The 23,979-nt window shown below is 40.5% G+C and overlaps 1 protein-coding gene across 2 annotated transcripts; it reads left to right on the top strand.

Moving 5' to 3' along the window:
* Nucleotides 1-18,792: 18,792 nt before the first annotated feature.
* Nucleotides 18,793-22,693, top strand: LOC119691725. 2 transcript variants are annotated; one of them, XM_048628267.1, is made up of 3 exons: nt 18,793-19,131; nt 19,399-20,323; nt 22,133-22,693. In XM_048628267.1, exons 1-2 carry the CDS (start codon nt 18,990-18,992, stop codon nt 20,316-20,318), a joined length of 1,062 nt encoding a protein of 353 aa, XP_048484224.1. In that variant the 5' UTR covers nt 18,793-18,989; the 3' UTR covers nt 20,319-20,323; nt 22,133-22,693. The 2 variants fall into 2 exon arrangements, with proteins under 2 accessions (XP_048484224.1, XP_048484223.1); XM_048628266.1 differs by lacking the exon at nt 22,133-22,693 and having other exon boundaries at nt 19,399-20,438.
* Nucleotides 22,694-23,979: the final 1,286 nt, after the last annotated feature.

Below are 23,979 nucleotides of genomic sequence, written 5' to 3'. Positions count from 1 at the left end.
GGCAGTGTCTGTGGCGGTATCATGTTCGTATTTTCTTGAATGCTTTGCGGTTCAGAAAAAGGCAGTGTCTGTGGGCGGTATCATCTCAAACTGTTGGGAATTGCTAATATTTTGTTGTGAGCTTGATTCACCAGTGTTTGTGTAATAACCATAGGTATGCTGACTATAAAGATGCGAATCTTCGGCTTCTGCTACTGCGTTGAAACAACTTCTTTTTACTCGTGCTTGTAAGTAACCGGGAAATTTCTTAGTGGTTTTCGCCAGCGACAAGAAAAAGTGGTCTATTTCATCATAATCATCTTTTGCACTACTTAGTATTTCCTTTAATTCAATGCGTTGTTGTTGGTGTCGTTTTTGGTTTTCTCGATGAAGTTGCAGTAACTCTGTTAAGTCACTTCTTTTCTTCTTAGAAGGTGGTGGTATCGATTCCATCAAATTGGCAGTTTCTTCTTGTTCCGAGTTCAACAGAAGATCTTCAAATTGGTTTTGATCTAGGCTTTTATCGGATAGCACTGAACTTTGCGTAGAATCATCATTATTTCTCTCATCAGTTGTAGATGTTTCGTCGCCATCGTTTGATGTCCGATCTCTATTTGCCATATAAGGCAAAAGAAACTCAATGTGTTTTTCATACTTCCATTCTTTTTTTTTAGTTGCAGCTTGTCCACTTTTTTTGGATTTTATCCTCTTCAATACTTCGCGGTGGCTGTCTCGCAACTGTTTCCACCGATTCGGATTTCGCGGTTTTACCTAAAAGAATACGGGTGGTAATAAGTAAAAAAAAAAAAAAATCATATTTATCAAAATCATATCTCTTTTTTCAGGTATTTAGCAACGGGTCTCTCATTTACGAAATTGGCAGAAAATTTCAGAATTGGAATATCAACCGTGTCGAAAATTATTGATGAAGTTTGCACGGCCCTATGGAATGTACTGCAGCCACTTGTTATGCCAGAACCTTCTGAAAATGATTGGAGAAGAATTGCAAAAGAATTTGAAGATCTATGGCAATTCAAGAATTGTTTGGGGGCTCTTGACGGAAAACATGTTTACATCACGTGTCCTGCAAATACAGGATCCTCTTTTTTCAATTATAAACATCGATTTTCCATTGTCCTTATGTGTTTAGCTGACGCTAAGAGAAAAATTATAATGGTTGACGTAGTGTCAATGGGCAGATTTAGTGATGGAGGCATATTCAATGACAGGAGTTTTGGAAGACGTCTGCGAGAAAAGAGACTGAATATTCCTCAACCCGAACCATTATATGAAGGCGGAGAACCAGTACCTTTTGTTTTCATAGGTGATGAAGCTTTCCCTTTGATGGAAAATTTTATGCGACCATACCCACGTGATCAATTAGATCCACAAAAGCGCATATTTAATTACAGATTATCAAGGGCCCGTCGCATAGTCGAAGCAACATTTGGTGTACTAGCGCGGAAATGGTACGTGTATCGCAAAGATTTCGAGTGCAAAGTGGAAACAGTAGATAAAGTCGTAAAAGCATCGTGTGTGTTGCATAATTATTTAATTCAAACAGAAATTGATTACCTTAGTGGTTCTACTATAAGTGATACATCAATATTTACTAATCTTAGTTACAACAATGACATATCAAATTTTGGAAGTTATCAAGTTAGAGATATATATTGCTCGTACTTCAATAACGAGGGAAGGGTGTCATGGCAAGACACTCGAATTTCATCTCGACTCGCTCAAAGAAATTAATATACCTCCTGAATGACAAATATTCAAATATTGCGTTTAAATAGTTGTTAACAACCTACCTACTACCGAAATACCTACCTACATATGTATTTAAATAAAAGTGTGTATACTTACTGTCTTTAAAATTAGTTTCTTTCACAATTATCTCCCACGCTGCATCCCTTGTTTCATTACATTTGTACGTGTCTAACTTAGTATCCCAAAGGGGTATTTTTTGACCGCGTCTATTAGCTTTTCATCCATTTTATTTAATTCAGTTGCCGCCTTCTTCCTTAAACTTTACGAAATGAACTAAACGAGTCGCCGGCACAGCGTGGCAGGACGCGTGTGCGCCTCTCCCCTCACCGCGCCGCCGCCCCCGTCGTTTCCCTACTATAGATATGTCGCAGGCATCTGGTTGAATCTCCTTTTTGATTGAACCACTAGCCCGTTCATTGGATGGCGCTATTCAGTTGTATGACTAGGCCGAACGTTGATTCTACAAGCGTCACAAAACGTCCAACTAGTTAGCTGACTTAAAATCAGTCAGGTGGTGAATGAAACAAACATGGCGTCTAACAGCTAACAGCTGACACAAAAAGCACTTATATTGTTGGTTTTTTGCAAATAAATAACCTTTGAGTGCGTTATTTGTGTTAAAATAGTGTGACAACATGGATTTACCTATTATTAAGCCGCGGGCGGATAGTTTCAAAGAAAAAATTGTGGTGAAACTGGATAGGACTGAACAACAATATGAAGGTATTACGTTTATTGTTATTGTTTAGTTAATTTGTGAGATAAGAGCTTTGTAACATAGTCTTTTTGTTGACTCTTGTCTGGTCATGTTCACCCTAACCAGAAATTACAAAAGTTGCTATACTATATCCCATTCAACGACTTCGCTGAATGACGTTCAGTCAAGACGTCGAACGTTACAATCAACGACTTGACGAGTTGTCCTTTAGTCATACAACTGAATAGCGCCATCCAATGAACGGGCTAGCGGTTCAATCAAAAAGGAGATTAAACCAGATGCCTGCGACAGATACATAGCATAGCTCGAGATGCGCATCTTTCTCGCACAGCTACTTTGCGGCGGCGCATCTTCGTAGCGCATCTTCCTCGCACAGCTACCTAGCGTAGTATTGGTGGAAACGGTCACATATTTTTGTAGCGTAGATATCACATCTTCGCAGCATAGCTGCATAGCACATCTCTGGTGGAAAAACACCCTGAGGCTGGAGAAGTATTAGTCAATATATACGATGTTTATGAAAGAGCAGCGTTTTATACTGGTGAGTAGGTACTTAATTTCTAACCATAAACATACATTGCTTATATTTCTTGTAAAAAACTCTACTATTTTGATGTAATAGAATGCCTTTCAATGTGTATTTGTTATTCTTATAGAGGTTAGAAAATACTAGTGTCAAACGTTACATGACATCAGGGTCTGGATGCTAATGTTGTTAAAACATCAGGTCTAGATACTTTTTTACTAACCCCCGACTCAAAAAGGGTATCGATAAGTTTTACAGCTGTAGGTGTCTATGTGTGTCGGTCTCTCCGTGTTAGAGTACCTATTGTAAAAATATGTGTAAGAATATGTAAGAGTCGGTATAAATTCCCCAGACATAATAATTTGCAAGTCACTGCTTTTCTGACCAATTAAATAATTGGTTGCAGGAAAATCGGTAAACACAGTTTTAGAAGAATTGCCGGGGCACATTTGAACTTTTTCCTGACCAAGAAAAAACTGTAATAAAATATCGATGTGTGATGCTATCACTTTTCTCCTATAGTAATTACATAATGGGATAACCAACACGTGTTTCAGTGCAAAAAAACATTATGAAATACACAATGAAATAAAAGTTACAGTTGATTTGATTTAATGAAATTCATTCAAGACTGCCCCTCTCTCCCCTACTAATTTCTTCTCTTAACATAAACCTCCCCAAAAAGTGGCATTTTATAATTAGTAAATATTTGAAACATTTCTCGTTTTGATTTTTTCTGCTAAAGTATCGTGATACTTTTGTCCGTTTTCTATACTATAATAGTATGGCCACTTTCTTAGATTGCCACGCCCTCAATGATTCTCTACTCTTTTATGTTCAGCTATACTTGTTGTTCCTCTCCACTTTGTGTTTGATTTTGTTTGCTTTCAGTGATGTGATTGAGTCGATCTTTCATCATTGTTTTCAAGTCGAGATAGTTTTCGAAACAATTATCATGCACATCTTCAAGGAAATACCGAGAGCTAGCTTTAAAATCAGAAGTACTTGAAATGATGATGTTATGTTGTTGACTGAATAACTCCCAATATTTTTCTAAGCACTCTAACCTAGCCTCAATGTATCCCTTTGTTAATCTATCTTTTTCCGCTTTTTTGAAGTTAGACAAAAGTTTGCTAATTTGTGTGTATGTGTTATGTTGTGTATCCTCAATCTGTTCCATGGTGTATTTCACTCTACTCACGGTTACCAGGTTCAAATCCAAATAAGTTTTTCAGGTACTTAATGCAATCCAATGTGTCACTGCACTGCACTGTTATCACTATTAACTTTTTACACATAAACACAATTCACTATTATTTATTATTTAATTTTCACATAAAACACTATTCACTTCACAATCACTGCAATCCAGGGGTGCTATGAGAAGCCTTGCGTACACGATCCATGCACAGCTACTCATTAAGGAAGGGACTAATCACTCGCGAAACGACCAAAATACTAATAATCCGACACGTATGGACCAAAATGGTAAGAATTAAAACGAGGTTGGCCACGGAAAACTAAACTTTAATACAGATCCACAATAATCTTATAAAAAAAACCAAAAAACTCTTAATACCGCGATGTAGAACACGATACCCGTTTTCTAAAACTACGTATTGTTTTATAGTGCCTGTCATTCCCGACGACTTGGTCATAAACAACAGGCACTATACCTTCAGTCAGACGGCAGTCTGACATCAGGGATCCATGGAGCAGTGGATCTAGCCGCTGCAGCGTATAGCCACAGTACTCACTAGGAGAGTCGCCTCGGGGTGGTGAGACCCCTCCCTGATGTCCTGACAGGTGCCGGAGCTGTTGATGGCACGCTCACTTCCCGTACTCCATCCGGAGCACTCGTGTTTGGGATCCACACTAGGGACAATGGAGAAGCCATTTGCCAGATCTCCACTCTGGTACCGGAGCTGTAATGCGCGCTCACCTCCCGACATGCAGACCTACATGTCTACCCATGGAGCCTACTCAGCTGGGTCGGCCGGCGCATGCTATCCTCACGCACTACTTGATATCCAGTCAAGCACCGGAGATGTCAGTCCTAGGACCAACTATAAGGGAAACTCACGTGCCCCGTGACTCTTTCGCATCAACGGCCCTCGTCCTAAACCGCTACTTGAGCCACTAGCTGCGCACGGGGGAGACGCCCGGTGACAAGCATACCGGGCAGACGAACGTTGTCCCCCCCTGTAGCTAACCAACTGCCACTACGAATCCATACCCAAGTCCGGATCCACTAGCAAGCTAGTGGAGGGCTCGAGATCCGGACGCCCGTAGTACCCTGGTCCAAACAGCCGGACTCGTAATTCCGGCTGCGCAACCCCGCACACCTCGGGTCCTGGTGGCGGGTGACCGCGATGTAGAACAGTGGATAGTGTCATCTGTTGGCGGTTACAGGAACTAATACACTAAGATGCATTCAACGAATAAAAACTACAAACCAGACACAATGGCGGCCAAAGATTATTTACTATATGATGGCATACATGATGATTTACAAAACATAATTAATACGAGTATAAACAGAACATGATACTTAGCTAAGAATACCACCTCGATTGTTATTATGGCCAAACCAGGAATATAAAAACCCTGTATTAAAGGCGCCACTTCGCGTTGAGGACTGCAACACTAAGTATAGTCATACCAATGTGAATTGGCCGTGCTCAAATTTTTAATTGTAATTTTTTTATGATTTATTTTGAAAACAGTGCCAGTAGATCATTGAAAGGATATATCCTATGGGTCCTTTGGGACTTAAGTAACATTTGTAATATCAGTCTTACAGTGAAGGAAAACATCATGAGAAAACCGACATTTAGATTACAGTTGTGTAGGTATTTACCTTGTAGGTACTCATTAACGGCAATTTGAAAATAATGAAATTGTCCTAAAGGCATATTTACTGAGATAGTTTTAAGCATTTAAAAGACAAGAGTTAGTGGCTTAATATTTTCCATCCTCACAGGAATTCGACATAAACTACACCTTAGCTTTGTACAGGTTTGCATGCAGAACTATGTAATAAGAAAGTTAAACCCGTTGCCTGGATAAAATTTTTTTTTTTTTCAAAAATAAAATACAAAAAAAAAAAAAAACAAACAAACAAACAAAACACAACTTACTTAGCTAAATAAACCACCCCAGGACGCACCCGACCCAAAAGTCCCCATAACGCTAGCTGCGTTGCCGCGCTGCACGGCAAGGGAGATCCTCTGTGCCAGGTACGCCCCAGAGCGGTAGTCAAAACCGCGGCTCCTCAAGCGTCGCCCAATCTCCCTGACGAACTGCCTCCCCTGTTCCCCCCAAACCCCAGTGGTCTCAATGGCAAGAGGCACAAAAATATAGCCACCCGCAATCAACTGGCCGTATTTGACGCACTTCTGTCGTGCAGCCGCCTCGGCAGCCGCACCCACCGTGCCAGCAGTGTGCCCCACGTGGGACGGGGCAAATGTGCAGACGCATGTGGCGTCCCAGAGCAGGCACCGACCTTTCTCCCACGGTATCAAGGTGAGACCGTCCGGACGCCTCCCATCACTGCGACTCAACCCCGGCGGCTCAAGAACCGCCGGAATGTCAGCAGAAATGAGAGCCCTCCGAACGATATCATTTATTGCCTATAGATTCTGCCTGCACTTCGGACACAATGAAGCCCATGGCGCCCCTGCACGTCAACGTTTGCACCACAAACACAGCGATGCGGCTGACATACGTCACAGCCCAGACGAAGTGCCACCGCCACACGCAAGGAATTGTCATCTAACAAAGTCCCTAAGTGCGGCGATGGCAAAGCGTGAAGCCACAGCCCGGACTCAGGGCGGGATACAGCCAGCAGACGCGCACGCTCAGCCCCCGAGCTATGCCCTAGGAGGCCATCGAGGGACACTCGGCAGATCTCCTCATCCCAAGCGCGCTGTCGCTCGGGAAAGTCGGGATCATCACAGCCAGGACAACGAGCACGCCAGAGACTCAAGGCCTCTTCAGCGAACGGAATGCTAAAGTCATCACCATTGACTTGTAAGATACGAGTGACTAACTCCAACACCCCGCTCGCCGAGGCCAGAAAAGCCGGCAGCTCGATGTCCTGAAGGCGACGAATGCCCAAACCCCCATGCCTGATGGGTAGTGCCGCCTGAGACCACTGGAGGTCTGACATCCCCACATTGAGAACACTCTCAAGCAACTCTCTGAGCATGTTGTCATACCTCAAGGACTCCTCTCCGCACAGCCAGACCGGCGCAGTACGAAGAGTATATGTCAGCCTTGGGATGGACAAACAGCTGCGCAAAATGGTTAGAGCCACATGCGCAGAGAGCTGCTTGAGGTGGGGCTTAGTGTCTGTCAAATTCCTGAGTTTGGAAAGGATGACCCCAGGAACACCCTCAGCAAAGATGGGAGCACCCAGAAGAGTGAAGTCCGATTTGACTAACAGATTCACCCCCGGGACCGCGGCTTCCACTCGCATGCGGGTATCGCTAGGTAGCTGCCCCGAACATGGAAACAGCTCGCATTTCTGTGTGTTCAAGCACAGTCCCAAGTTACTGAGACCCTGTTTCAGGGTCTCAATGTCAGCCAAAACTACCTCTGGGCTGCCCCCCAAGGTACCATCATCCAGATACCACACGTTGAGAGGAGAGCGCAAGTGAGCCACAACATCTTGGGTAGCCAGGCTAAAGATCAAAGGGCCTAAAGGATCGCCCTGTTGAACACCCACCCTTGACTCCACCAGGCTATCACCATAGAATAAATTACTTGGTTTCGAATAGCACTGATGGAGAAAAGGGTACAGCGCTGGGGTATGATCTCTAACCCGCGCCAAAATTATGTCCCTCTCAACCGTGTTAAAGGCGTTCCTGAGGTCAACCTTGATGATCACGTCATCCGAACCATCGCGGGAAAACGCGAAAGACCGTGTCGCGTGTATAGCAGCCTCACAGCCCAAGGGTACGCCAAAACCCAACTGATGAGGCTGCAAACGCTGGGACATAACGTCTCTCACTGCGGCACACCCCAGCTTGGCGACTAAACGCCGGAGTACACTGCCCACCGCGATGGGTCGGATGCCGCCGTCCTTCTTTTTTAAAGCACACAGGGAAGCGCCATATAAAAACGGGCAAACTTCCCTGTTGACCAAACCTCTGAGCAGGAAATTTGACAGATTGCAAATAGATTGCAGCAGAGTGGCACCGTTGTCTCCAGCGCCTGACGACGTCAACTCCTTCAGCAGTTCGGGCCGAATACCGTCTAGCCCCGCCGCAGAGCCATTATTAAATGAGCCAATAGCACGCGCAACATCACCCACCTCCACAACCAGGTATTCATCAGACGAGGCAGGCTCAGGCGGGAAATTCAAAGGACGTCCAGGCGCCGGGTGCTTGAGGCGTAAAGCCTCTAATGTCTCCTCGTTGTTCTCCGCAATGGAGCAGTCAGACAAGAGGATTCTTACCGCACCGCTTAGATCCCCATCATGGACCTTGGTTTCCACAGCTCTGTAAAGTGCGCGGTGGCCAACCACTACATTCGACGGTGCCACATTTTGTGAAAGCGAGTCGCCCAAATCGCTAGCCAAAATATTGGCCTTTACTTTTGAGGTCAGGGATCGACTTTTATCGCCAGGGCATGGGACTCTCAAGCAGGTATAAGAGAAACTAAGCAGGGCGTACCAATCACCGGTATCATTCGACTGCACACATCTCTCAATTAATTGAGATAATTTACTCGCCGCCAAACTTCTCGCACCTTTCGGGACATGTTTCAACACGCGAACATTTCTGCGTAATTGAGAAAGATTGCCCAGCGCTGATTGTGGACTTTGTGGCGGGTCATCGCCGATCTCATTTTGCGCAGTCGCCTGAGGCCGGTGGGAGAGCACGTCCTTATGTACCCGGCTAATGTGAACATTTAAGCCCCGCGGGGCAACAAACTGCCTTGAGGAACCGGGGCAATGCGGGCATACGGCCCGAGAGTCAGGCATCTCATCAAGTCATCATCATCACATTATAAAACAACAATTTAGTAAAAGAGATACCTTTAAAAGAAAATTAAAAAAAAAAAATTATCAAATAATAACAACAAAAATGACACCAATACAAATGATAAAAATACAATAAAATTATTAAAATGTTGCAAAAAAAGAATATTATAATATAAGTACAATTCGATTAAAATTCTGAGTCATAAAACTGTCCACACAACAGGTACTATATGTCAAAAAATATTTTATAAAAATACCTAAGTAAATTGAATTAAAATAAAAATGTATATAATATTATTTCTAAAAACGTTAAAACAAAAATCAAATGCCTGGAATTAGTAGGTATTGAACATCAAACATAACTAACTAAAGTGACAAAAACAAAACTATCTAAATCAGTAGGTACCTAGTTAACAAAGGGCGCACAAAGTAAAAACGGTACATATAGCTCCCATAAAAATTTAGAAAAATATAATTTCATCTCAAATAAGTATCTATTATTAACTATTAAAAACAATTTCATTCAAACAAATAAGCATTGGACATAAACATAACCGATTTAAAATCTTTATAGGTAGGTACCTGGGTAAGTGTAATAAAAAAATAAAAAATAAAATAAAAATAGCAGTGACAAAAAATAAGCGAACAATTTAAAACATTTGAATTTGGTACCTATACCTAAGTCTATAAAAATGTGCTTGCAGATTCACAATCACAAAACATTTATCGTCTCGGCCGAACAAGTGATGACATCTGTGATTACCAATCAAAACTAATAAGGTGACTAGAGCAATAGCGATCGTCATTGAACGGAACGAGCGAGCAGCAGGTAGCAGGCATGCATAGGCAGGTGGCGGGCAAGCAGACTTTATAGTGAAGCCAGTATGCGTTAGATGGCGCTGGCGGAGAGCTCTTGAGAGTGATGTTGCGAGCGTATGCGCATGCGCCGGGATCTTATCCGCGCAGCTGATTGGTCTGCTTAGATTGTTTACTCACAGTCAAACAGATAACGGCTGCTATCAATTAAAACAATCAAGAATCCGACACCCTGATAATGCTTACGGATATAATTGTTTTCCGATTTACACTTCCACAATATTATCTGCGTTTTTGGCAAGGTAATACACTCGTATCACTTTATATTTCGCACTTTTGATATTTTTTAAAACACTGAGCTATTTGTGTTAAAACTCGTCTTCGTTGCACACTTTGGGATGTACCAACACTTGAGCCGCACAATCACAAGCAACTTCACAGATATTGTTCAAAATTACATTATGAAAATGTTAAAAACAATTTTTAAAATCAAAAGATATACAGAGGCGATGTTTACGTTGCGGTGGCGCCCTCTGTCCCATGGATAAAATATGCGTATAATTAGTCATTATATTTCGTAGCTTCATTCTTCAGATATAAATTAACAATGTAGTCCTTTCAACCTACAAGGCAACTTTCGCACTGTTACATCCCTACACTGTATGTAGAAATGCTGACATCGCTGATCAGCATCCCCGGGCCTGGAAGCCATATTGAGAAGGACCAGTCAGTCGGTAGTAATCATCAGCTCGGGTCGGTCGATTCCATTGCCAATTTCTATTTCCAATTTCCATTTCCAATTTCCAATTTGTGTGATTAATTACCGATTAAATAAATATTCTATTTTTAGATTCATAAAATCTTTTTTTTTTAAAAAGCAAATTCAAGGATCCCGTATAATATTTGGTGGCAGCGGTGGGATCCGAAAATCCCTGGTTCACCCGAAAACGCTTTCGAGGACTAAGACGTTTTGTGATTCTCAGTGAAGTGTTAAGTGAAGGAAATTATATTTCCAAGGTACTGTACCTATTATACATACTTACATATTATCTACAAGTGCTATTGTTCCTGACCGGGCACAGAGGACTGTGCCTAGCTATCCCTGTTCCTGTTTACCGCTAAATAAGCGGACATGCAGCCTTCAATATTCGTCGCGGTGGCGCTACTGTGAGTGACTTTACTGTGCAAAAACTATTTCCAGAAACTGAACTCAGAGTTAGGACACTATTTTATTTAAAGTAAGGGATAATTTTAAAATCTGTGCTAGACAAGTATAGAGACGACTTCTTATACTTATTATAATTTGAATTTTCTTTCTACTTTCTGTGTCTCTCTCTAAATTTCACTATGAGTAAAGGGGGAGAGGAAGTTCCCAGCGGGAGTAAAGGTGCACAGGTTCGTGAGAAAAAATTATCGGAAACGGACATGAATGTAGAACTGAATGTCCTATTAAAATTCATTAAGCCCTTCGACGGTAGTAGGGAGAAATTAAACTCATTTATCTTAAACTGCCAAAATGCACATAACTTGGCAACAAAGGCTCAAAAACCTATTCTGTTTAGATACATATTAAGTCAACTAGAAGGAAAAGCTGAGTCCATCTGCTCCATTAAGGAATTTGCTTCATTTGACCAATTCACGGAATTTCTAAAACAGCAGTTTGGCGAGAGGAAACATTATGCCCATCTTCTGTCAGAACTACAAGAATGTAAACAGACTCCATCAGAGTCAGTCAACCAATACGCACTAAAAATCGAGACATGTCTGGCCAAGCTGCTGACCGAAATCAACATTTCCATACCCACTAAACGTAAGACAGAGCTAACAGGCCGTGTTGCTGCCATGGAGGATTTAGCTCTGCACACATTTGTGATAGGTCTACACCCACGACTATCACAAATTGTGAGATGTCGTGACCCAGACTCACTCAACTCAGCTGTTAATTTCGCAGTCGCAGAAGAAAAAATACTACTAAGCCTAAACAAATCGCAGTCACGACCTCAATTCAACAACACTGTTGATAAGCCTAGGTTCACTCCTCGTCGTGATTTTCAGCAGAGATCTTACCAACCTAATTTCCCACAGAACCGTCCTGACTTTTCTAGGGATGTACCTACATGTCGTTACTGCAAGAACCCGGGGCACACTATTGAAAACTGTCGCAAACGACAGTACAATAATAGGAACCAATTCCATGGGTCGTCCTCCCAGGGTCGCCAAAATAACCAATCAGCTTCCCCCTCTGCAGGTCCATCACGTAGGGTTTTTACTATTTCAGATGACCAAGGGGTAGACGAGGTAGACATCCATGATTTAAACGAGTCAATATAACAGTAGTCAATACCGCGGAAACACCTACTGTAATAAATCCTAATTTGAATCTAACCATAGAACCCCTAGACGATGATCATTGTATGACTCAGTATGAAACACTTCCAATTCAAAGTGCCACTTCAAGAACACAGAAAGTTCTCAAACAACTCCGTATTTCTCACCTCAATCATGAAGAAAAGGAAGCTTTACATAACATATGCTCTAACTATTCTGACATTTTCCATTTACCTGATGAGCCACTCTCACATACTACAGCTTGTGAACACAGGATTAGGACAAACACTGACATTCCTATACATACAAAATCATACAGATTCCCTGAGTGCCATAAAAAGGAAGTTGAAACCCAGATGAACAAAATGCTAGAACAAAATATAATAACTCCATCAAATTCACCCTGGTCGTCACCCATCTGGGTTGTGCCAAAGAAGTTAGACGCTTCAGGACAACGGAAATGGCGAATCGTGATAGACTATAGGAAACTTAACGACATCACGATTGGCGAAACTTATCCCATTCCTCAAATAACAGAAATACTAGATCAGCTAGGCAAGAGTCAATACTTCACAACCCTGGATTTAGCTTCCGGTTTCCATCAGATCCTTGTTTCTCCTGAAGATTCTTCAAAAACAGCCTTTTCAGTACCGCAGGGACATTTCCAATTCACTAGAATGCCCTTCGGGCTCAAGAATGCCCCATCAACCTTCCAAAAATTGATGAATACATGTCTATCTGGCCTCCAAGGCTCTCGCTGCTTCGTTTATCTTGATGACATTGTGGTTTATTCACCAGATCTCCCATCTCATATCCAAAACCTGAAAGCCGTCTTTGAAAGACTCCGAAACTACAATTTGAAACTTCAACCTGATAAGTGTGAGTTTCTCTGCAAGGAAGTTGCTTACCTAGGTTACCTTATAAACAGCGATGGTGTGAAGCCCAATCCTGAAAAATTAAAGGCTGTGGCCGAATTTCCCACTCCGAAATGCGCGAAAGACATAAAAGCCTTTCTAGGTCTCGTCTCATACTATAGACGATTCATTCCAGACTTTTCCAAACTAGCAAAACCGTTGACACTACTCCTGAAAAAAGATACTCCATTTAACTGGAAAAATGAACAGCAACTTTCTTTTGAAAACCTGAAAAACAAACTCATTGAATCCCCAGTCCTAGCTTATCCTGATTTTTCAAAGCCGTTTGTACTTACCTGTGACGCATCTAACTTCGCTGTATCAGCCATCTTGTCTCAAGGTCCTATCGGAAAAGACCGTCCAATCGCTTACGCCTCACGTACCCTAAACAAAGCGGAATGTAACTACAGTGTAACCGAAAAAGAATGTCTGGCCATTGTCTTCGGCACTAAAGCCTTCCGTCCTTACCTCTATGGTCACCGCTTTACCATTGTTACCGACCACAAGCCACTTCAATGGCTATTTAACTGCAAAGACCCAGGATCACGACTAGTCCGATGGCGCCTCAAACTCGAAGAGTTTGATTACGATATTGTGCATAAAAAGGGCAAGATTAACACAAACGCTGATGCACTATCTAGATTCCCAGTAAACCCAATCGAAGGAGAACCTCTACAAAATCCAGATCCAATCTTTCCCGACCTTGATCATGATCTCCACAATCCATTAGATGACCCTCTACTAGAATTACCACCTCATATTCCATTTTCTTTTGATAACCAAGACCTACTTAATCCAATACCTGACCCCATCCCGGAAGTAATACCAACTCCTTCATCACATCCCGATCACCTTCCATCACCTTCAAATGACCTAACAGAACTAGGTCCATTAGATCTAAGCCCTCGCAGCGAAGATCTTAACCCAAATTTCGAAAACGTTGAAATCCCTTCACCATCACCAACAAGTCCAAATACACAGGGTAACACTAATGATAATGATAATTATTCAAAATTCCTAAAATCAATGGCAAGCAAAGAAAAATCGTTCAATACTGTTATACAAGAACACAATGAAAACCTTTTAAAATGCCCCTATAACGTCATCCTAATTCCAACATCAATAGATTTAGATGAGTCAAACCCCTACATTTCCGACATATTACTCAATTCAGAAAATAAAGAACAAATCCTCAACTCAGAAAAAGAACTATTCTCGTTCTTAAAAATCAGTTACGAGAACAAAACAGTATACCTTCTATTCACCAAGGTCCATCACTTTGATGAGTCACTATTTCCCAACATATACGAAACCATAAAAAGGGTCAAAACCGACCTCACACAGACTATAGAACCAACAGACATAGCAATATCCGACTTCAAGAATCCCTTTGACAAACATTCCCATACTAAAATATATAACATTCTTACATACATCTTTCACGAATCTGGAATAAATGTGCTTACAGTATTGTGCAAATTAATGTGAACACGAGTGAAAATTTGAAAAAAATACATTTATTAGTTCTAGAATAAAAAAAACCAGGGATATATTAATACAATTTAAGTTGTTTTAATACTAAATGTGTCTTCCTTGGCTTTTATAACTTCTTCAAAACGTTTTGGCATAGAATCGATATGATTTTAACAGTTTTCTGATATTTACTGGTCTAAAAAACTTGTATGGATTACAGCCTCAATCATTTTAGTTTTTCTTGTGCAATCCGTCTTACGAAGTCTAACTTTCACGATGGCCCACTTATTTTCAATGGGATTAAGTGCCGGTGAGTTCTCTGGCCATCCAAAGGCATGATATCTTGTTGTCCTTGAAATATTTCAGCATAATCTTGGACACGTGGAATGGAGCCGAATTTTGTTTTAAAAACTTATTGACCGTTAGCATCAACTTTTCTCAGTTTGGGGCTGTTTCTCTTATATAGGTACCGGATGACTTGTGCCCATCGAATGGATGATGGACTCGATAAAATACAGTGACTTGCTAGAACGGAGATTAGAAGTTGAACTAAGAAAATTTGATGATAACGGTCAATAAGTTTTTCAACAAAATTCGGCTCCATTCCACATGTCCAAGATTATCCTTAAACATTTCAAGTACAACAAGATATCATGCCTTTGGATGGCCAGAGAACTCACCGGCACTTAATCCCATTGAAAATAAATGGGCCATCGTGAAAGTTAGACTTCGTAAAACGGATTGCACAAGAAAAACTAAAATGATTGAGGCTGTAATTCATACAAGTTTTTTAGACCAGTAAATATCAGAAAACTGTTAAAACCTTGTCGATTCTATACCAAAACGTTTTGAAGAAGTTATAAAAGCCAAGGAAGACACATTTTGTATTAAAACAACTTAAATTGTATTAATATATCTCTGGTTTTTTTATTCTAGAACTAATAAATGTATTTTTTTCAAATTTTCACTTGTGTTCACATTAATTTGCACAATACTGTATCTATCTAAACAAAATTATATTTCCCTCATTGAGTGAACGGCCAAAAATCCTCCGAGAAAACCATGACATTCCCATTGCGGGACATTTAGGCTCAACTCGAATGTATCACCGTATCCAAGATCAGTATTACTGGAAGGGAATGAGAAGCGACATAGAAGACTATGTCAAAAAGTGTAAGTCGTGCCCCTATGGAAATTACAACAACATCCACTGCTCCTTTTCAACGCGTAGCCCTTGACATAGTTGGTCCCCTACCTGAGTCCGGCCCTGCGAAATTAAAATATATCCTTACTCTGCAAGATGATTTAAGCAAGTACTCTGTGGCCTATCCTATTCGCAGCACAACAGCTGAAGAGACCAGTGATTGTCTAATTCACTTTATTTCGCTTTTTGGAATTCCAAAATCCATTCTTACAGACCAAGGGACTAATTTTACGTCTGAATTGTTCAAAACGACCTGTAAATTCCTTAAAATAAAACAGTTATGGTCGTCTCCTTACCACCCGCAAACTCAAGGTGCTCTAGAGCGCAGTCACTCGACATTAAAAGAGTATCTGAAATCATTCATAAACGATAATCAAGATAATTGGCCTACGTATGTCTATACTGCCATGCTCACATATAACACAACAACACACTCAACAACCAAATTCACCCCTTACGAATTAGTATTCGGGCATAAAGCATTCATTCCAAGTTCCGTTTACGAGAGTGCCACTGGCACTACATATTCAGACTATATCAGAATGCTTCAACATAAACTCAAATACGCCCGCGAAAAAGCCTATGATAATATCCTAAAGTCTAAAGAATCGTCAAAATCCTATTACGACTCCCGTACTCGCACTCCACCTCAGTACAAAGCTGGTGATTATGTTTATATAAAAAATCACTTGAGAATGAGAAAGGCAATGTCGCCTATTTGGAAAGGACCATATAAAATAATTAAAGTTCATGGTAATCACACAGCCACGCTCCTTATAAACCGACGACATGTGACTCACCATTTTGACCAATTTAAACCGACGGCCATAACGCCGTAGCGATTAGTTAGTGTAGGTAATATATATAAGTAAAATAAGGTAAATAAGTGTAGTTCATAATTCTAATTAAGATAATAATAATTTAAGTAATATAATATTCTAATTCTATTCTATTTCAGCGGCGCAATTAAAGCGCATCCGGACTTTGTCCAGCCTCTCTCTTCAAGCCCCGGTATATACTTCGACAGAATAGGAAAACTTAATGTAATCAACGGTCAATTAGATTTAGTTAGTTATGTAGATATATTACATATAAACCCACATCTTAGTAATCTTAATCAGATTTTACTTACGACGAAACTCTTGTGTAAACAAGCCAATAACAATCAATGTGACAGTATTCAATCTCCTTTAACAGTCAGATATAATGATATCAAACGAGAATACAATTCTATTTCTCACTTAATCTCAAATCGCCAAAAACGCTCAGCGTGGTTCGGTGCAGTAGGCACAGCATTCAAGCATATTTTCGGCACCCTTGACGAGGACGACGCATTGAAATATAGTTCCGCCATAGACACTATTCAAAAGGATAATAAAAAACTCGCAGAGTTAATAAAACAAAATATTTTAGTCACTACTTCCACGTTAGAATCCTTTAAGAAAAGTATAAATCAATTAGATAACAATCAAAACCAGATTAGTATTGCCTTAAATCAACTTCTAAATCATACTAATAATATTACTAAAATATCGAATATTCTAATCCTAGAAAATAAAGTCAACTCCATACTTACTAATCTCGAGAGCTCACTTCTTACATTGTCATTCCAATTAGAAGATCTCACCAACGCTATCACGTTGTGTAGTCAAAACATTCTGCATCCGTTTATACTAAGTCCGGGCGAGCTGTACCGAGAACTCGTCAACAACGGTAGGCATCTACCTGCTGACACTCGAATTCCTCTCTCTCTTCGCTTAGAAAACATTCATGTTATTATGAGCTTATCTAAAGTTGTGTGTTACTATTATAATGATAAACTTGTGTTTGTACTGCAAATACCTTTAGTTATGAACGAAGAATTTAACTTGTATCATAATTTAGCCTTACCAATTCCACACAATGCACTCAAACCGAACTTGTTTAGTTTAATATTACCTTCACATTGATATACTGCTATTTCTAAGGATAAGGTAAGCTTTTGTAATTTAGATAGTTTAGATAAGTGTAGATCGGTAAACTCTGAGTTCTTTCTGTGCCAAATTCCCACGGTCCTGTCCACGAATGGACACCCTACATGTGAAAGTGAACTGCTAACTAAAACAATCAGTGCTCTCCCTGTACAGTGTCAAACAAAGACGATATTCGGCGAACTCGATATTTGGAAACCACTAGTGAACAATCAGTGGATCTATGTGCAATCCCAATCGAGTAAGATATCGGTTGACTGTGGTGTTTCGGAAATACGCGAGTTAAAAGTGTTCGGAACAGGTGTTTTACACACCCCGGAAATGTGCACAGTGTATACCAAAAGCACTAGACTTATATCTACAAATAATGTCTTAAATATAAGCATACCTATACCTACTTTTGATTTTAGTATTATAAATGATTCGTGTTGTAAGTTAGATACTAAATCTAATAGTTTAGAAAATAGCGCATCCCCTATTTCTTTACAGGGTATCGATTTGGACGAATTTACCCTTAATAATATTAACGGAAAATTTATTTCAGATTTAAACAAAATTATTGAAGAGAAACCTTTATTCACTAAATACGGGACGCACTATTTAACACTGACTTTCCTAATTTCCCTAATTGTCTTAGGTTATGTAATTTTTAAATTGTCAAAACTTGTTCATAGATTTAAGTCCAATTTTCATGTTTCCTTTTCAAAACCGACTCCAGCTGATGACGTCGTCAGTACAACACAGAGCGTGACTCCTATACCAGAACCTCGATATCGAGAGGTAGTATAATGACCTGAACATTCGGTCATCAGCCCCGAAGTTCAGTCTTCGGCGGGGGGTTGTTACATCCCTACACTGTATGTAGAAATGCTGACATCGCTGATCAGCATCCCCGGGCCTGGAAGCCATATTGAGAAGGACCAGTCAGTCGGTAGTAATCATCAGCTCGGGTCGGTCGATTCCATTGCCAATTTCTATTTCCAATTTCCATTTCCAATTTCCAATTTGTGTGATTAATTACCGATTAAATAAATATTCTATTTTTAGATTCATAAAATCTTTTTTTTTTAAAAAGCAAATTCAAGGATCCCGTATAATAGCACGTGTAAAGAGTACCTAAATCGATTCCAGAATCGATTGTGTGTACCCAGCCTAAATAAAAAAAAGTTATCCTACCCGTTCTTTTCTAGCCTATGCCTGTCCCTACAATTCTCTTCATTCTTTTTTCGTGCGAGGCAACGGTAACACGTTAACCTAAAATTTAATTTCTTTTAAAAAAAATTCACGAATACTTTTATTAAAATGCCAAAGCGCAGTAGTGAAGCGAAGATTCAGTATTATGAAGCAAAATTACAGAAGTTACAAGAAAAACAAAAAGCCACACCGCCGGCTGTGCGCCGACGATGTATAGTTTATTCAGATTCATCAACGGATGACAACTCAGGTAAGTCTAGAAGTTTACTTATTACGAACAGTGTGTGTTAAAGTGATATGTTTCATCCTGGGTGTCGGCCGCGAGCCACGACAGGATTTGTTTTACCCTGGGCGTTGGCCGCGAGCCACGACAGGATTTGTTAACCGAGGTGGTGGCCGAGAGCCACCATGAGTCAAGAACCTTAAGCTTGGGTGTAGGCCGAGAGTCACAACGAGCTAAAAAATAAAACTACCCACTTATATCAACAAATTTGATAATAAATTTACGTTGTTTCAGACAACGAGCCGCTGGCCGAAAACCTGTCACCACAACCGGAAGAGCAATCTCCCGTGGTACTCGTAACGATTGATGCTCCGCCTGAGCCAACCAATACTGATACCCTGACGCAAGTGGACGAGTCGGAAGAAATTGATGTCGAGTTTCTTTCGGCTTTAGGCGATACAACTCCGGAAACGCCTATGTACGGCGAAAAAATTCACGAGACATTGGCGCAAAGATGGTTGCCTATTCTCCGCCGCGGCTTGCCTAAGGAGGCAGCTGAATCATTACTAAAGGAATATAGGATTCCCGAAAATTGTAAACTGTTGAGAGCGCCAACACTCAACCCAGAAATAATTTCGGCCATAAACGGTGCTGCCAGGGGCAGAGATAAGAACATCGAGAATCTCCAGCAACAACTCGGCCTGGGCATAACTGCTATCAACCGAGCCATGAATACACTGGTTACTGGCAGCGGTGATGATAAGCAGGATAAAGTCCAAGCTGTTAAGGTTTTATCTGATGCATGCCGCATATTATCTGACCTTCACTATAAAGAATCAGAATCCAGATCAAATTTAATTTTACCAGGACTGGACAAATCTTTCCTTTCTGTCATTCAAGATGTAGAAAGGGACGAGTCGCTATTTGGAAGTAAACTCGGTGATAAGATCAGAGCATCTCAGATGATCGAGAAACAAGGACTCCAAATTAAAAAAGTCGTCACGATCCAGAAACCTCCTGCGCCGTCCACGTCCAAGTCGGCTAACGGATCCCGCTACCAGGGAAACTGGTCCACGCCTTCCCGCTTCCAGCCGTCGTCGTCGAACAGGGGGGGGAGGGGAGACCCAGCGACGCAGAGACCAACGTATCCGTCACGGGGAACGACACAAGCGAAGGGCAGCTACAACAAGCAGCGTGCTCCTCCACGCCACTAAACTTGGTACGTCACGCTGGCAGGTTACAATATTTTTTCGATTGCTGGCTATCAATCACGAATAATCCTGTCGTATTGAGCTGGATAAAAGATGGGTTTTTTATACCTTTTGAAACCAAAGTCTTCCAAAAAACTGTTCCTAAAAATGTTTTTACTCTATCGGAGAAAAAAGATAGTTTCTATAAGCAAGTTATTGGAGCTAGGAGCTATATCTGAATGTACGCCATGCGACGAACAGTTCATCTCCAAGATTTTTCTAGCCCCTAAGGCCAACGGTGAAAAGAGATTTATCCTAAATCTAAAGCCACTTAACAAGTTTATCCCTAAATTACATTTTAAAATGGAGGATTACAGAACGGCCGCTAGATTAATACCTAAAGATGGCTTCATGGCCACCATTGATTTAAAAGAGGCCTATTTAATTTTACCTATATCGTCCTCTGATAGAAAGTACCTACGGTTTCAATTTCAAAACGACGATAATGGAAATGATTCCTTATTTGAGTTTTCGGCATTACCTTACGGCCTCTCAGTAGCCCCAAGAACTTTTACGAAACTCATGAGAGAAGTCACCACTTATCTTCGATCACGTGGCTTCACCTCGGTTATTTACTTAGATGATATATTATGCATCGGATAAAATTATGAAGAATGTTTATCGAACGTCAGAGAAACCATTTCTTTGTTACACTGCCTGGGATTCGTGATTAATTTCAGAAAAAGCTCATTGAAACCCGAACAAAGTTGCTGTTTCTTAGGCTTTGTCTACGATTCAAGATATATGAAAATATCCCTCACTGATAAAAAAAGAGACAATATAGCCAAATTGGTTAAAAAATTCCAAACATTACGTTCGTGTTCAATCAGAGATTTCGCTCAATTAATAGGCACTTTGACCGCAGCTTGTCCAGCTGTGCGTTATGGATGGTTGTACACGAAATTACTGGAGAGACATAAATTTCTTGCGTTACAGAAATATCATTCTTTTGACGCGAAATTTAAACCATCTACAGATATTTTACCAGATTTAGAATGGTGGGCTCAGCACATCTATTCTTCTTGCAATACCATAGGCATCAAAATATTCGATCAAGAAATCTTTACAGATGCCTCTAGAACCGGCTGGGGTGCGTACAGTAATAATAATCGCGTTAATGGTGGCTGGACAGAGGGCGAACAGCAGTTCCATATTAATTATTTGGAGCTATTAGCAATATTCTTAAGCCTTAAAAGTTTGGCCCGAAATAGCTCAGACTGTGCAATATTGTTACGAGTTGACAATACGACTGCTAGTAGTTACATCAATCGCATGGGGGGTATTCAGTACCCCCATCTTAACAATTTAGCTAAAAAGATCTGGCAATGGTGCGAGGAGCGAACAATCTGGCTGTTTGCTTCTTACATAAACACAAATGACAATAAGGATGCAGATGAGGAGTCTCGTAAAACAATAAATCCAGATATTGAAATGTCACTATCTGAAGAAGCTTTTACTAAAATAGTTCACAGATTAGGACAACCTGAGATCGATTTATTCGCTTCCCGCACCAACGCTAAGTGCGATACTTACGTCTCATGGAAACCAGACCCCGATGCAATTTCAGTCGATGCATTCACACAAAATTGGAATCGGTGGTTCTTTTATGCTTTTCCACCATACTCATTAATCCTTAAATGCCTTCAAAAAATTATGTTTGACAAGTCAAGTGGCATTTTAGTATTCCCTTACTGGCCTTCTCAGCCCTGGTTTCCTCTTCTAAAAAGCATGCTTAGTTCAGAGATTATACTAAATGACGAAGTTCAACACATTTTCAGCCAACGGTGTCCACCGGCCAGGGAGCATACCCTGGCTGCAGCGAGGCTCTGCGGCTCGCGCTCATTAGAAGAGGAACTCCGGAGGCTGCCTTAAATCTGACTATTGCATCACTGGCCCAGAACACGTTGAAACAATATAATGTTTCTTTCAAAATTTGGTGGACATTTTGTCGAGATAATAATCTTAACAGTTACGAACCTTCTATATCCGATGTAATTTTATTCTTAACGGAACAATTCGATAAGGGTTCCGCGTATGGAACTCTGAATAGTCATCGTTCGGCACTCTCCCTCCTATTAGGAGGGAAAGTAAGTGCAGACGTCAGAATCAAACGACTCCTGAAAGGAGCGTTTAAACTAAGACCTTCTGTTCCAAAATATACCTCAACGTGGGACCCACAAGTTGTGCTAAATAATATATCAAATTGGCCCTCAAATAAAGATCTTTCATTAGAACAGTTAACCAAGAAGTTGGTTATTCTATTAGCATTATGTACAGCGCACAGAGTACAAACGCTGTCACTAATAAAAATAAATAACATTAAATCTGATGCAAATGGAATTAAGATTATTATCTTCAGAGATAATAAGGTCAGCCTTATAAAGACTTCAGCTCCTGGTCGTGACCAACCTGTACTAGTTTTACCATATTATAATGAGAATAAAAGTATTTGTCCAGCCACTGTCATAGAACAATACTTAACATCTACCAAGGAATTAAGACCCACAGACGTAAATAACCTTATACTTACCTGAAAACGGCCCCACAGGGCAGCCTCTGCTCAATCTATCAGTAGATGGATAAAGCAGGTGCTGGCCGACAGCGGGGTGGACACGACGGTGTTCGGTGCGCACAGCACGAGGCACGCCTCCACGTCGGCTGCGAGCTCCGCGGGCATTTCCTTAGACGTTATTCGTAGGACAGCTAGCTGGACAAAGACTTCAGAAACATTTGCTCGCTTTTACAAGCGCCCTATTTTGCTAAATCTATCCTAGGTAATAATTTAAATGACCAATAATTGTTGATTATTTTGATTGTTCATTATTTTGATTATGTATCATAAACCAAAAGTGCCTAATTACTTACCTAAGTTAACTTATGACAGTTGTACTTATTATAGTTATAAGAATAAACGTTAGTTTGATATAAATGTAATTTTTATTTTATTACAACAAAACTTCCGTTCTAAGGACAAAACTTACAAAACTCTAAACATCTACATTGTTAATTTATATCTGAAGAATGAAGCTACGAAATATAATATTGTGATCAATTGAACTTCTTGAAGTTCGATCAATATTATATGAGTAAGCTTCATTCGAAGATATAAATACCCACCCACCCATGTAACTAACCCATAAGTTTTGTCCGGCATCTCTAAAAATAATGAAGAGAATTGTAGGGACAGGCATAGGCTAGAAAAGAACGGGTAGGATAACTTTTTTTTATTTAGGCTGGGTACACACAATCGATTCTGGAATCGATTTAGGTACTCTTTACACGTGCGAAAGTTGCCTTGTAGGTTGAAAGGACTACATTGTTAATTTATATCTTCGAATGAAGCTTACTCATATAATATTGATCGAACTTCAAGAAGTTCAATTGATCACAATAAAATCAGAACCTAAATATTCAACCGATTCATATGATATCTTATCGTCAGATTGTTCCAATGGTTGAATTTCAGATGTCTCGGATTCGCTGTCGCTTGATGAGTTGCTTTCACTGCCACCAACATCAATAATCAATTTTTCAATTTCTGTTTTAATTATTGGTCCTCTGCTTCTGTAATTTTCTTCTATTTTGTAGCAGTTATTCCACGTTTCTGCAGTTATTTCCTTAAGGG

The sequence above is a fragment of the Plutella xylostella genome, chromosome 20 (assembly GCF_932276165.1).
Source record: "Plutella xylostella chromosome 20, ilPluXylo3.1, whole genome shotgun sequence".
NCBI classification, from domain to species: Eukaryota; Metazoa; Arthropoda; class Insecta; order Lepidoptera; family Plutellidae; genus Plutella; species Plutella xylostella.
Note: the sequence above shows the minus strand (reverse complement) of the source record. Positions and strands in the feature narration are given on the sequence as shown.

Excerpts from the sequence above, each read along its gene's own strand:
- LOC119691725 (XM_048628267.1), top strand. The coding sequence starts at position 18,990 with ATGCCAAAGCGCAGTAGTGAAGCGAAGATTCAGTATTATGAAGCAAAA. Across the intron at positions 19,132-19,398 it reads ATCAACGGATGACAACTCAG|ACAACGAGCCGCTGGCCGAA; the intron begins GTAAGTCTAGAA and ends ACGTTGTTTCAG.